We start from the raw sequence: 14,148 nt of genomic DNA, 5'->3' as shown, positions 1-14,148 counted from the left end.
TTTAAGTTAGGGCATGTTAAGTGTGTGATATTTATTAGACATTCAGGTAGGAGCTGTCAAATAGGCAGTTGGGTAAGTATGTCTGTAGATATTTGAAAGTCATTAACATTTAAAGCCACGCTGCTTGATGAGATTATTTATGTATTCAGTTTGGAAAAAGAATGGAAACTAAGACAGGTTTCTAGCACTCCAGGCTTTCAAAGTAATAAGAGAAACATACAGCAAAGATTACTTGGAGTTTCTCATGAAATAGGAGGAAAATAAACAGAACCGATGTCTTAGAAGACATGTAAAGGAAATGTTCCCTTCTTAATAATAAACACTAGATAAGTCTGGCATGTGTGTACTAAAAGATATATACAAAGATATTCTTATTAGAATTATTTATAATTGCAAAACAATTGTAAAGACTTAAATGTTCATAAAAAGATAATGGTAAATATAATTTATTTTATTCAAAGATGTACTATACAGAAAATACACTAGAGCTAGACTAATCTCATAAGTATAATGCAATTATTATTGCCATTGTTGTTGTTTTGTTTATATTATTCTTTATGCTAATCTATTTGTGATTTATATTATCCTCAGTCATGGAAAAGTGTTATTTCATACTCTTTTTTGCAAGACACATTGAATGTTAGTTTATGACTATTTTAGATTATTTTCAGAATCCAATACGATTTGTAATTACAGGTATCTTAAAGTAAGATAAAATATATAATTGATATATACTAATTTTAAATATTGTATTTGATAAATCCAATATGAATACAATAGGCTATCATTCCCTTGATCAGGTTATGTTATGTGGCTTCATAAGCGAGATTATTCAAGTGAGTCTGAGCTAATCATGTATTATTTAAATCTGCATGAATAGATAACAGAAAGGAATTCGGGTTCAAAGTACTAGAGTACTAGGAATAAAGTACTAGAAAGATTTCTGGAATGAAGATGGAGAGGGCCATATGGCAAGAATGCAAATAGTCTCTAGGAACTGAAATGGCCTATAGGATGTGACAACTATCCAGGAAATAGGAACCTCTGTCATACAACAACAAAACAACGTGAATTCTTCAAACAAGAATGAAGACGGAAATAGAATTTTCTAGAAGTCTTGAGATGAGAATTCAGCTCAACCAATACCTTGATCAGCTTTGTGATATTCTGAGCAGAGAAGCCAGCCATACTGTATCTTCAAGCTAATAAATAAGTGTTAATTTTAATTTGTTACACAGCAGTAGGAATTTAATGCAACATAGATCAAGGTAAAGACTGATATAAAAATGGTCAATAATATCTTGACAATCATGTATGACAACAAGAAATGTTAATTGGAACAAAAGAATATGATAGCCTTGTAACACCAAAAAAAATGCTGAAAACATCTTTACAACATATATCTATGTATTGTCACCTTTGAGGAGGGGATTTGTTTCTACTCCTGTATCACTTGATGACTTCAAGGAACAGAGCATTGGCATATTTTTTATTATTTTAATTTTTATTGGCATATTTTAAAAATGTTGTCCCATCAATATGACATTTGAATAGAAGGAATCGAGAAAATCCAGGAATATCATTAATAATGCCACTCAGACTCAGTAATCCAGGAACTTTGCCCCTGGCCTTCTATGTCTATGTATGTTTTCCAAAGGGAGAGGAATATGTAGGGCCAAGAAAATATGCCTAAAACAGGAGCTGATGCTGTCTGTATCATGCTTCTGCCACTTAAGGCCCCTGAATTTCCTGCCCAAATTAATTTAAACAAATCATCTTTCTTGGGCATTTCTTCCCACAGTGGACCAGAATCTAGGGTATGTACCTAGGGGTTTTTCAAAGCTGTTGTATAAAGCTTTGAAAATGATGATGAAGATGATTGGAGCCAGCAATGGGAAGGACAGGGCTAACTCTTCACCTTTCTATTGTAGAAATCCAATAATTTTAAGACTTGGAAATTTAACTCTGTGCTTCCAGAACATTATTAAGTATATTAATCAAGGTAGGAAGAGACAACACATTTTAGTTACCAATTTGTATGACAGATTTATTACAGAAATCAGAGTTCTTTACCATTCCCATATCTGCACTATTTGCAATATGAGTTTTAGTATCTCTTATTAAGACTTGGTGTCCATTTCCCCACTTCCTTGAATATAGGGTAGCCTAGTCACTCACTTTAGCTAACAGAATGTAGGGCAAAGATCATGTGACACTTCCAAGCCTGGGCCTAAACAGTCCTTGAGTTCTTGTATTCATTTGTTTGTACCCCTGATTCCACCATGAGAACAAGCTCACGATATTCCACTGAAGCCTGAGAAACCACATAGAGTAGAGAGGATTTGATTGGCTGAAGTTATGAGCAACCTAGACCAACCAGTCACCAAGAACCTACCAGCTGACGGCAGGTGAATGAGTGAACCTACACAAGTAAGGCCAAGTCCAGCTCAGCTCAGCACAATCCCCAAGCTAAATAAATATTTGTTCTTTTGCCCACAAAAAGCAATGTTTATTATTTTGTTTAGTTTGTGGTGTCTTTTGTGTGATGAAACTGTAAAAGACTAAATTTACATGATGTCATTGCTCACAGTACAAGTATTCTGACAAATATATTCTAGCAGGAAATATAAGTAAATATTGAGGACCTGCTTTGTTTCAGTGTTAAGTTTTATTTCCTTAATATTAATAGCTATAACATCAATCAGCTATAACTGATTGATAAAGCATCTACCATATGCCAACCATTATACTGCTTTATAAACATAATCTTATTCAACACTTATAAAACAAAAACCAAACCATGAGTTTGGTTCTTTATTAGCTCCCCTTTACAAAAGAAAAGATCCTATAGATAGTTAAGTAAAAGGTTTAAAATTCTGCATTACTTCAAACAACTTCTTTCTACCATATCTTGCTTAACCTGCTAAATTAATTGACTCTTTTTTTCAAATATGACATCATACTTTTATTCAAGGACACTTAATGGCTATATTTCATTTAGATTATACCCTGTAAATGTATGTGAGGAGAAATCAAGTAAATACATGTGAGGAGAAAGTAAAAAGTCACATTCACCAGGAAGGTTGAACTAACAGAAATTCCAGTTCCTTATAGTGTTCTTCAAACTGAGTTATATTTTACATTGATGCCTGTGGCATTCTAGAGTCATCATTATATACTAGTCAAGTTCAGAAAACAATATCACTATATAATTTTATATTACTTAGCATCTATGTGTTGAACTACATTTATATGCTCGGCATATATTAGGCTCTGCAGAGGCAAAAATAAACAAGATAATGAGTCTTCTCTTTTAGACTCTAGGAATTTGTCTTGGACATTTGAGCTTGGAAGAATTTGGGACCATCAGGAAAGTGTGACTTCCAAGAATACCATGTATTCCTATGTTTTCAGCATAGAGGTTTCAAAGAAAGGTGTAATGTCTAAGAAACAATGAAAGCAAACACGACAGCTTAGATCCAAAGAAATCATCATTTGTCCTTGAGTAATGGTAATATGAGAGAAAAGATGGCCTGAATATTAGCAAAAGTACAAGCAAGAAAAAAAGAAGGCTGTTCATTACAGTGTAAAATAATTATAGATTGAAATTCCTTAATAGATGTGTATTGTAGATTTACTATAATTGACTTCAAGTAAGTATTTTCTAAAACTTATAACAGCTCTTATTGAACAAGTCCAAATTTAAGATCAAGTTGATTTAATGTTAATTACAATGATTCTTAAGAGAGCTAACTTTTAAGTGTATCTATTTATAAATTTTCTGAATGGAAAATAGGATTTGACAGTTTGAGAAACTTGAGGCTTAATACTGGATATAATATTTTCCCTAAAATTAATTCATTTCTGCTCCTCATTACCTCATTCATTTTGCTTTAAGTAGAAAATAAGATAAAGAAAGAAAAAGAAAAAAAAAGAGAGAAAAAGAAATTGCTGACCAGTATCCCTGAGAACCTATTAGGAGGTAGTAGGATGAGAGAAAAAAGCAGTAAAATTTTTAGAGATAGAAAGATGTTAGTTCAGATCCTGCATCCAATGCATGTTGACAGTGAATATGTGAAAATTATCTTCTTGAGACTAAAATTCCTCATCCATAAAAATGGAGCACTAGCTTGTCGGGAGAATCAATTGATATAATTGATTTACGGCACTTATTACAATGCCTGTCATTTAGTAAGTGATAAATAAATATTAGCTATTGATGAGAGAAAAGGGATTCCAAATTAAATAAATAGATCAATGAAATTTGATTCTTACCTCGTTCTAGCTGCAGGCCAACTCTAGAAGGGTACCACTTCGGACCTGTTCAATGAAAAATAATAGCATTTAGTTGTCAACACAAGTGTCAACACAGTTTAAAATCCAATAGTTTCTTTGGATAAATACTTAGAGTGCAATCGCTGGGTCATAGGGTAGTTCTATTTTTAACTTTTTTGAGGAAACTTCATATTGTTCTCCAGAGTGGCTGCATCAGTTTGCATTCCCACCAACAGTGCAAGGAGGGTTCCCATTTCTCCACATCTTCAGCAACACCTGTTGTTTCTTGAGTTGTTAATTTTAGCCATTCTGAGTGATGTGCAGTGATATCTCATTGTGGTTTTGATTTGCATTTCTCTGATGATGAGTGATGTTGAGCATCTTTTCAAATGTCTGTTAGCCATCTCGATGTCTTCTTTGGAAAAATGTCTATTCATGTCTTCTGACCATTTTTCATTTGGATTATTCATCTTTGGGTGTTGAGTTTGATAAGTTCTTTACATATTTTGAATACAAATCCTTTATCAGATATGTTATTTGCAAATATCTTCTCCCATTCCACTGGTTTCCTTTTAGTTTTGTTGATTGTTTCCTTCCCTGTGCAATTTTTTATCTTGATGAAGTCCCAATAGTTCATTATTGCTTTTGTTTCTTTTGACTCAGGAGACATATCCAGAAAGAAGTTGCTACAGCTAATGTCAAAGAGGTTACTGCCCGTGTTCTTCTCGGATTTTCACGGTTTCAGGTATCACATTTACATCTTTAACTCTATGATCCAGCAATTGCATCACTAGGTATTTACCCAAAGTATACAAGAGTACTAATTCAAAGGGATACATGGATATGTTATATTTAACAGCATTGTCTACTATAGTCAGATTATGGAAACAGCCCAAGTGTCCATCAACTGATGAATGGGTAAAGAAGAAGTAGTATATACATACAATGGAATATTATTCAACCATAAAAAGAATGAAATATTTCCATTTACAGCAATGTGGATGGAGCTAAAGAGTATCATGCTAAGTAAAATAAGTCAGTCAGAGAAAGGCAAATACCATATAACTTCACTCCTATGTAGAATTTAACAAACAAAACAATCATAAGCTAAAATAAAGGGAGGCAAAGCAAGCAATAGACTTGTTAACTATAAATAACAAACTGATGGTTGCCAGGGAGGAGAGGGGGTAGAGTGATGAGTTAAATAGATGATGAGGATTAAGGAGTGTACTTGTAGTGATGAATACCAGCTGTTGTATGGAAGTGTTGAATCACTAAATTGTACATGTCAATCTAATATTACACCGTATGCTAACTAAATGGAATTTAAATGGAGTTTTTAAAAATGAATAATGCGGGGCGCCTGGGTGGCGCAGTCGGTTGAGCGTCCGACTTCAGCCAGGTCACGATCTCGCGGTCCGGGAGTTCGAGCCCCGCGTCGGGCTCTGGGCTGATGGCTCAGAGCCTGGAGCCTGTTTCCGATTCTGTGTCTCCCTCTCTCTCTGCCCCTCCCCCGATCATGCTCTGTCTCTCTCTGTCCCAAAAATAAATAAACGTTGGAAAAAAATGAATAATGCAACTAAAAATGTGCAGAAGACATGAGTAGGCATCACTCCCTCCCCCAATAAATCTAATAGTTTCTATTGAACAGCAGATTCGATCTTAGGAAGTGCATAAAGAAGTTATCCAGTGTCATAAATGGAGATAGTAGTTACCCTTGCAGTGTGATGATGAGCAGTAGTGGATAGTTCTGGAAGAAAGCATGATGTGAGCCTTATGGGTGATAATTTTCTGTTTTTCAATTTAAGAACTGGCTACATAGATGTGTTCAATTTGTCGACCTGTACCAAGGTATATGACATAGAATTTATGCACTTTTAAGTAAGTTATTCTTCAACAAAATGCTTCAGCATCTTCATTTGACACTAAAGAACTTTGATCTCATTAATTTTTTAACATTTTTTTAACATTTATTCATTTTTGAGAGTGAGAGAGACAGAGCATGAGCAGGGGATGGGCAGAGAGAGAGAGGGAGACATAGAATCCGAAGCAGGCTCTGAGCTGTCAACACAGGGCCTGACGTGGGGCTCGAACTCACGGACTGCAAGATCATGACCTGAGCTAAAGTTGGACGCTTAACTGACTGAGCCACCCAGGAACCCCAAATTAAATTTTTAAAAAAAATATTGGCACCTGAAAGTGGGTTATTTTCTTTATCAAGAGTAAAGCACACAATTGGAATAATATGTATTATTGACTTTTAATAATTATGGGCCTATTGATCATAACAGAACATCACTTTAATTTAGTATCTTCTCCTACTACTGTTAGGAATAAATACAGTTTACTAAAGAATTCTACCTGGATAAGGAAATCAAAATATACTTACTATACACAGCCACAATGGAAAAATTGGCTCATAATTACCAGAATATAATTATTTTCTCTTAAAATGAATTCTGTTATTATTTTAAAGTTTGTATTGAAAATTTAATTCTTAACTTTAATATCCAATGTTAAGCAAATTAACTTGATTTGTAGTAAATTAACAGAAGAATATTGACAAAGGAACATTCCACTTTGCTCTTTTGTTTTCAAAACATTAAAGGTGGCAGTAAGAGTGATGATAATGTAACATAACTAGACTATTGCAATAAATTCTATCTAAATTTATGTAAAAGACAATTTATACATGTACATTATCTTGGACAAATAATTCATACATCAAAAATTATAATCAAGTGTTTAAAATTATTTAGAATTATATTTAAACCAAACTTAGTAACAGCATGACAAATAAGCAGGCACAAAATTTAACTTTGGCATTTGATTTTTTTAAATTAGAAAATATGCAGATAAAGACACTTTCTTTTTTTTGTATTTACTAATACAATTATTATTTATATAGGCACTTGTTCTGGAATGTGTATTAACATTATTTGCTGAAAAGTCTTTTAAAATATTTACTTTTATTACTGTTAGTGAAAATCTGCTGTCAAAGAAGATATGATGCAAATGCATACAGCAGAGGCTTCTATAAGTTTAAATGAGTTTCCAATATGGGTATTGGAGAAAATACAAAGCTAATGGGAATCCATTTATATTGAACATTAGTCATTGAGCACCTATGATGGGTGAACATAAGCTGTCAATTTCTGTCCATTTTAATAATATTCACAAGAAACACTGCTTTCGATAGTTATTTCATGATGCCTCCTATGGTGGAAATGCAAAATTATCATTTGAAGCCCATAGATATGTTTATGATCTAGATGAGTGAATAATGGTTGAATCCACAAAGATTCATCAGAGAAGTTAGAAGCTCTAAACTCTTTCAGGGAAATCCATGTCTTCCCAAGTCTCTCAGCATGGATAAACTATAAAACTACTTATGAAATAAACTTGGCATTTATAGGTTATAACCTTTGAACATTGTGTCCTAGTGAAAAAGTTATTAACTGTCTATATATGTCTTTAGATTAGTTTCAGTCACCTTTTCAAGGAGCAAAGCATACATTTGCTGAAATGTTCTGTGCTTATTGTGGTGAGGTGGAATAGCAGAGGTTCGAAGAATGGCAGAAAAAGTTTATAAACATAAATTATAAAGAACATTATGTTGCATAAGGATTTTTAGCATGGATGAATAGTCTAAAATATTATTTGTAATGTATTAGTACATTGAAGAGACAACTGGCATAGAGATGAATTACAACAACATAAGAGATCTAATGCATCTGTGTGTCTAAAGTTGTCAAGATATATAACTTGATTTGCGTAACTTTTTTCGTATTTAGCCATGACTTACAGTTCTTTCCTTGATAATTGAAAGTGTTTATATCACTAATGGATTAACATTCTAAATCAGTAATATATATAATTTGATATATATGTAGTTCAGTATGTAATTCAAATATACTTATTTTAATATACTTATTAAATATACTTATTTTAATAAGGTAGTGTTTTCCAAACTGCTGGTTGTGACCCATTAGTAAATTGGAAAAAAGGAATCAGTATTATTCTTAGCATTACAAAAAGAAATAATAGAATAGAATAGAATAGAATAGAATAGAATAGAATAGAAAAAGTAGAGATGGATCATCATGACACTGAATAAAATATATTGGAATAAACTCTAAATAGGTTAGGTATTACTTCATGAACTTTCATTCAATATTTTAAATTTTGTAAATACATTGTATTTTTATAAGACCAATAAGCATTTCACATTCTAATTCATAGTCAAAAAGTTTTGAAATCCAAGAATCCAGAAGATTTCAATTTCCTAAATTAATTTCTATTTGTATACAGCATTCACATAGAAAGAAAAACTAGTGATTGAATTAAATTCCATAAGATTAAACAGATTCAAAGTATTTGATTATTTTACTTCTTCAAAAATATTTTTAAATTTGCATTATTAAGAAGAACAATAATACAAATTACATAGGATATATATCACATAAAATATGTCATCAGCCATATTCACTCAAGTAATATGTGCCTGATGCCTGCCTTTGCTTTCTTGTAATGTAAGACTGTGTTACCTGCCATCATTTTTATTATGATTTAAATTCCTCTTGTTGGATGTTGTTCAACAGTATAAAAATGCTCCACTTGTATTTTTAGAGGTACAATTTTATTTTATTTTATTTTTTTAAAGATTCCTTTTTTTTTAAGTTTATTTATTTATTTTGAGAGAGAGCAAGTGAGAGCAAGCTAGGGGCAGAGGGAGAGAGGGAGAGGAGAGACTCCCAAGCAGACTCCATGCTGTCAGCCCAGAGCCCAATGTGGGACTCATACTTATGAACCTCAAGATCATGACCTGACCCAAAACCAAGAGTCAGACACTTACCTGACTGAGCCACTCAGGTGCCTCTAGAGGTACAATTTTAAAAATTGGTAATAGATAAGTGAAATGTTTGCTTCTTGACTTGCTAGTAGAATCCACTCTATCTTTGTATATATGAAAATATAGAGCCAATTAATAGGTCATACAGACTAAAGCATACATCAAGTTATTAGCATGGTATAGTTTGAAAGATGTTAAAAATTATTATTGATAGTTCTTGATTACAGATGGTATTAAATATTTAACTGAATTTATATTATTGCTGAAAGAAGAGAAATTTAGAAGAAAAATGACTGGGAGAATTTTTCAGAAATACTAAGTATCCTTCATGACCTAGAACACTTATGTCCTCACTTATGACCCTAGGTAAACCTCAGCCTTACTCCTACTCTTTTCTTGATTTCACCAGTATCACTAGGAAGAAGTTCTGAGAACAGTTTAGAATTAAGGAAATTTAATTCAAATAATGAAACCTCCATAGTAGACCATAGAGACTTCTGGGAATGGAGAAAATGGTGATCAATTTTTGTTGTTTACATCCTGGTTTCTTTGTGGTTGGTGTTGTGAGATGGTACAAAGAAGAAATAGAAACAGAATATAATACTGAGAAGTATGCTATTCAGAGCTGGCTTTGTTCAAGAGTTTAGTGCAAGAAAGATATAGGTCTAAAGTTTCTACTTGGTTCAGTTTAATTCCTCAAGATTCCAAAACTGGATGTAGACAATAATAAGCAAATTTGACAAGCTGGTTCACTGTGACCTGCCACTAGATACACATGTGGTGATCAATGCCCATCTTGGAGATGACAGTTCCAGAGAGTTAGAAGAAAAGAAGGTTTATTTTCAAATAATTGATATATGCAAGTTACTATAAAATAGATTCTAAGTAGTCTGAAAAATAATGAAACCTGTCAACAAAACCTTTAGGTAATAAGCCTCAAGAAAATGCAGCATTATTTTTTTAAGTAATCTCTATGATCAGGGTAGCACTTGAATTCACAACGCCAAGATGAAGAGTCACATCCTGTACCAATTGAGCCAGCCAGGTGCTCTAAGACAACATAGCATTATAAATTAAGGTGAATCAACTGTTCTTTGTAGTAACCTATTTGAAAGAAAGAGTAAATTGTATGTGTATATGATTATACTATATAATACACTATGCAATATATGTATATATGTTTGTATAATTTATAGTTGTTTATATAAATAGAAGCTTATTTGACAAATATGAATAAACTTTATAGAAATCAAATTTATCAGAGGCACCTGGGTGCCTCAATTGGTTGATCATCAGACTTTTGATTTAGGCTTAGGTCATGATCTCACAATTTGTGGGATTGAGCCCTGCATAGGGTTCTGCACAGATAAGAGTGGAGCCTACTTGGGATTCTCTTTCTCCCTCTCTGCCCCTCCCCGACTTGTGCATGTGCTTTCTCTCTCTCTTTGTCTCTGTCTCTGTCTCTCTCTCTCTCTCTCTCTCTCTCTCAAAATAAATAAATAAACTTTAAAAAGAAAGAAATCAAATTTATCACCAACTCATTCTTGGTAATAAAATATTATGGAATGATAGTATAGCCAATTAGACCAGGGAGAAGAGAGAATTAGTCATTTGGAATATGGACCAGAGGAAATTACTCAGAAAGTAAAAAACATGAAAGGATTAATCAAATGTGAAAAGCAGATTAAAAGAATAGGGGCTATGGGGCACCTCGGGGGCTCAGTCAGTTAAGCATCCTACTTTGGCTCAGGTCATGACCTTGTGGTTTGTGAGTTCAAGCCCTGCATCATGCTCTGTGCTAACAGGTTGGAGCCTGGAGCCTGCTTCAGATTCTGTGTCCCCTCTCTCTCTGCCTCTCCCCCACTCACACTCTGTCTCTCTCTCCCTCAAAATAAATGAACATAAAAAAAGAAAAAAAAAGAATAGGGGCTAAAATTGGACAATATATTAGGGATACGCAAGCATAAGCAAAAAATTTTATTAATTATAATGGTAAACTATATATTCTTTCTTATTCATCCTATTGAGGACAACTAGAAAAGTATGGCAAAATATTTTATCAAAATCTCCACAGAGTAATTAAGAAAATGAATAATTATGAAGCCAAGCTCCAGCAGGAAGGGAAGCTCAGAAAACTGAGTCCAACAACCAGAGCCACATTCCCCAAAGGATAGCTGCTTGTACTAGAAGAGGTGAACAGGACTTCCCACAGACTCACAAGTTTAAGGGGACAAAAAAGCAGACTTTATGCTCAATTGAAAAGTAGAAACCCTGGTAAAAGCCCAATATTTCAATTAGTATTGTAAAATAAGGGCAAATCAGAAATAAACCAGTTCCTATAGGAAATGAAGCTGAATTTTGAATCATCTCAATCCCTGTTTGGATTCAAGTGATCTGTAATCTCCAAGGTCCAGCTCTCCTACCTAAGGAAGTAAAAAATAAATCATCTATGGAGGCAGATAATTTCATTCAGAGTCTTCTATTTTCTTTACATATTTTCATATTTTTCCATATTTCATGTGGCAATTAAACTGACAGCAGACTTCTAAATAGCAACAACAAAAGGTATTGGACAAATAGTTTTTAAATGGAATATCTTGTAAAGATAACATAAAATAAGGAGTATTGCAGTAAGAAATCCTATACTCTATAGACCCTTTCTGTCTTTTGGTAGATAAACATCTAAAGGATCAACTTCCATAAAAATAAATAAGTACCAAGACTAAGAGATAAGATAAACTAAATAATATTCAGTACAGAAACTGACATATATATGGATAATTCTATAAAAAATATCATAATATCTATATAACTCATTTATATAAAAATATAGATAACAGTCATAATAGTGTATATATATATGCAGAAACAAAATACTGTATAACAATAATTACAAAGTGAAAAGAATTCTTTGGACTAGAGCATTCTAAATACCTTAGATTATTTCAGAAGAATGTAGGAATATTGATCAATCTCAAATTTTGATAAAAGGATTTTTTTTAACTTTGAACAGTTTATTAGTAAAATTTCCTATTTCTATTAAGCCAAACTTTCTCTTAATAACTTCCACATATATTAGTTGATCTGGTATCCAAAGTATACAACTTTTTCTTTTCCTGTCAGGCAAAAGATGTGCTCTGATTACAAAGTTCTCATATGTACAAAATAAAATTCAAGTACAGGATGTGTCAACCAAGTAATGGAATCCTAAATAGGAAACATGATGTCATGACAGAATGTCCTGTACACTTTGCTTACCACTTTGTTTATAATGTTTTATTATTTAGTACTGCCATAGTCTTTCCAAACAATACAATCCTATAAGCAAGCCTGAACAACAGGGCAGACACATGAATTCCGCTTCCTTTTTTATAAGAAATAAGCATCAAGTATATTATATAAATCTCTTATGTACCAAAATATTGGCTGCTGATTTAATATTGTTGGTTGAGTTGTTCTATTTGTTAGAAATGATCCATTCAGTACAGTACTTCACTAAAACTAAATGGCCCATTCTCTTCCTTGTAAACCATTTCTTTGTAGTATAAATGCCACCTACATAATTAAGTGATCACGTTAAAACAGAATCAAGGAAGCCTGTAAGATATGAAATGTGGAATAGTGTGTATATATCTGAAAAATAAAAGAACCATTTCCTATCTCACCCCAACAACGACAAAATGTTTTAACAGTAAAACCGGCACCAACCAATGCATATAATTTTGCTGACCTTGAAAAGAAAATGCATCTGCTAAAGAATTTGCTATTACAAAGTGCTCAAATAAGAAAGACAGAGTGCTATCACACTGTATAATCAGCAATCACAAAGCAAAGCTCCTTCAGGAAAACAGACATGGTTCTAAAAATGGAAAATTTAAAAGCTGCATAAAAAAATATTCAGAATTATAAAATAAAAGAGAGCATGAAAGCAAGAGGCATAAAGTAACAAGCCAATTTCATAGTAAATGCAAGGCATAAAGCAAGAATAATGTGAGGTACGGAGAACACGCAGAGTATAACCAGACTGATTCGTTATCTTCACTGGCTTAAATTTAAAGCCAGTTTGTTCAGCAAATTACCCACTAAACTTCTAAGAAACTACTAGCATTGATCATCATGCCTATATTCCCATTTACATTGGACACCATCAGCTGTCAAGTCTCCCACTATATCCACCAGCACAATGACACTTCTCCCAATTTTGCTTTGCACAACCACTAATCAGACCTGATTGTCCACTTCTCCATGCCTTCTAATACTCCCCCAATGTACTTTAGGGCACTCTTACTCTGTCAACAGCAAAGCCTTCTAAATGATCAATCACTCAAAAAAGTCCCTCTAACTTCTTACTTTAATAGAAAAGTTCTCTGCATATCTTTCAACTAGTATTTATTGTTGACATTAAACTTATCCAATTTTGGGCATGAAAATGTATAAGGAATCCTCCTTGCTTTAAATGCTGTTTCCAAAACATTTTTCTCCATTCTCCTTGTGGATTTCATATATTCAGACTTTACTATCTAATTTTATTTCTTCTTGTTGCCATCTATGATGGACTGGTCTTTCCACTTAAAACACTCATGGAGAACACACTATCCACCATTACTTATTTATTATTGTTGGTGATTTAAATATAACTTTAAACTGAAATATTCTTTGATTCTTCAAATATTTTCCAACAATTACCATATTATTATTATTATTTGTCCCACATGTCCATTCCTCTCTAGGCTCAATCCTAGGGTCCAATAACACACTAATGAAAAATCTACTACTTTGCACTACTCTCTCTCTCTCTCACTACCTGGCAAACACTAAACCCTGAATTATTCAATTGTTGGTGTCTAAATCGGAGTTTCTGGATGATTCCTGTACAGAGAGAATCTCCCTGTTGCTATCCAATGGAGCAGATCCCAGTATTATTTTCCAGTTACTTTTTTTCATTACCCTGTTTTTGTCTTCCTATCTAAAATTATTTATGCACTCTTAAAGATGTTTCTACCTCCATAAAAACAGACAGA

The 14,148-nt window shown here is 33.0% G+C and overlaps 1 protein-coding gene across 1 annotated transcript in view; it reads right to left on the bottom strand.

Annotated features, from left to right (window-relative positions):
* TECRL (trans-2,3-enoyl-CoA reductase like) overlaps nt 1–14,148 on the bottom strand; it is a 99,633-nt gene that overhangs the window by 40,779 nt on the left and 44,706 nt on the right. Inside the window, exon 3 of the mRNA XM_043572583.1 lies at nt 4,276–4,320. Coding sequence (XP_043428518.1) covers nt 4,276–4,320 — 45 coding nt within the window. The remainder of the gene's footprint in view (nt 1–4,275; nt 4,321–14,148) is intronic.

This window comes from Prionailurus bengalensis, chromosome B1 (assembly GCF_016509475.1).
Source record: "Prionailurus bengalensis isolate Pbe53 chromosome B1, Fcat_Pben_1.1_paternal_pri, whole genome shotgun sequence".
NCBI classification, from domain to species: Eukaryota; Metazoa; Chordata; class Mammalia; order Carnivora; family Felidae; genus Prionailurus; species Prionailurus bengalensis.
This window is presented reverse-complemented; position numbering and strand designations above follow the sequence as displayed.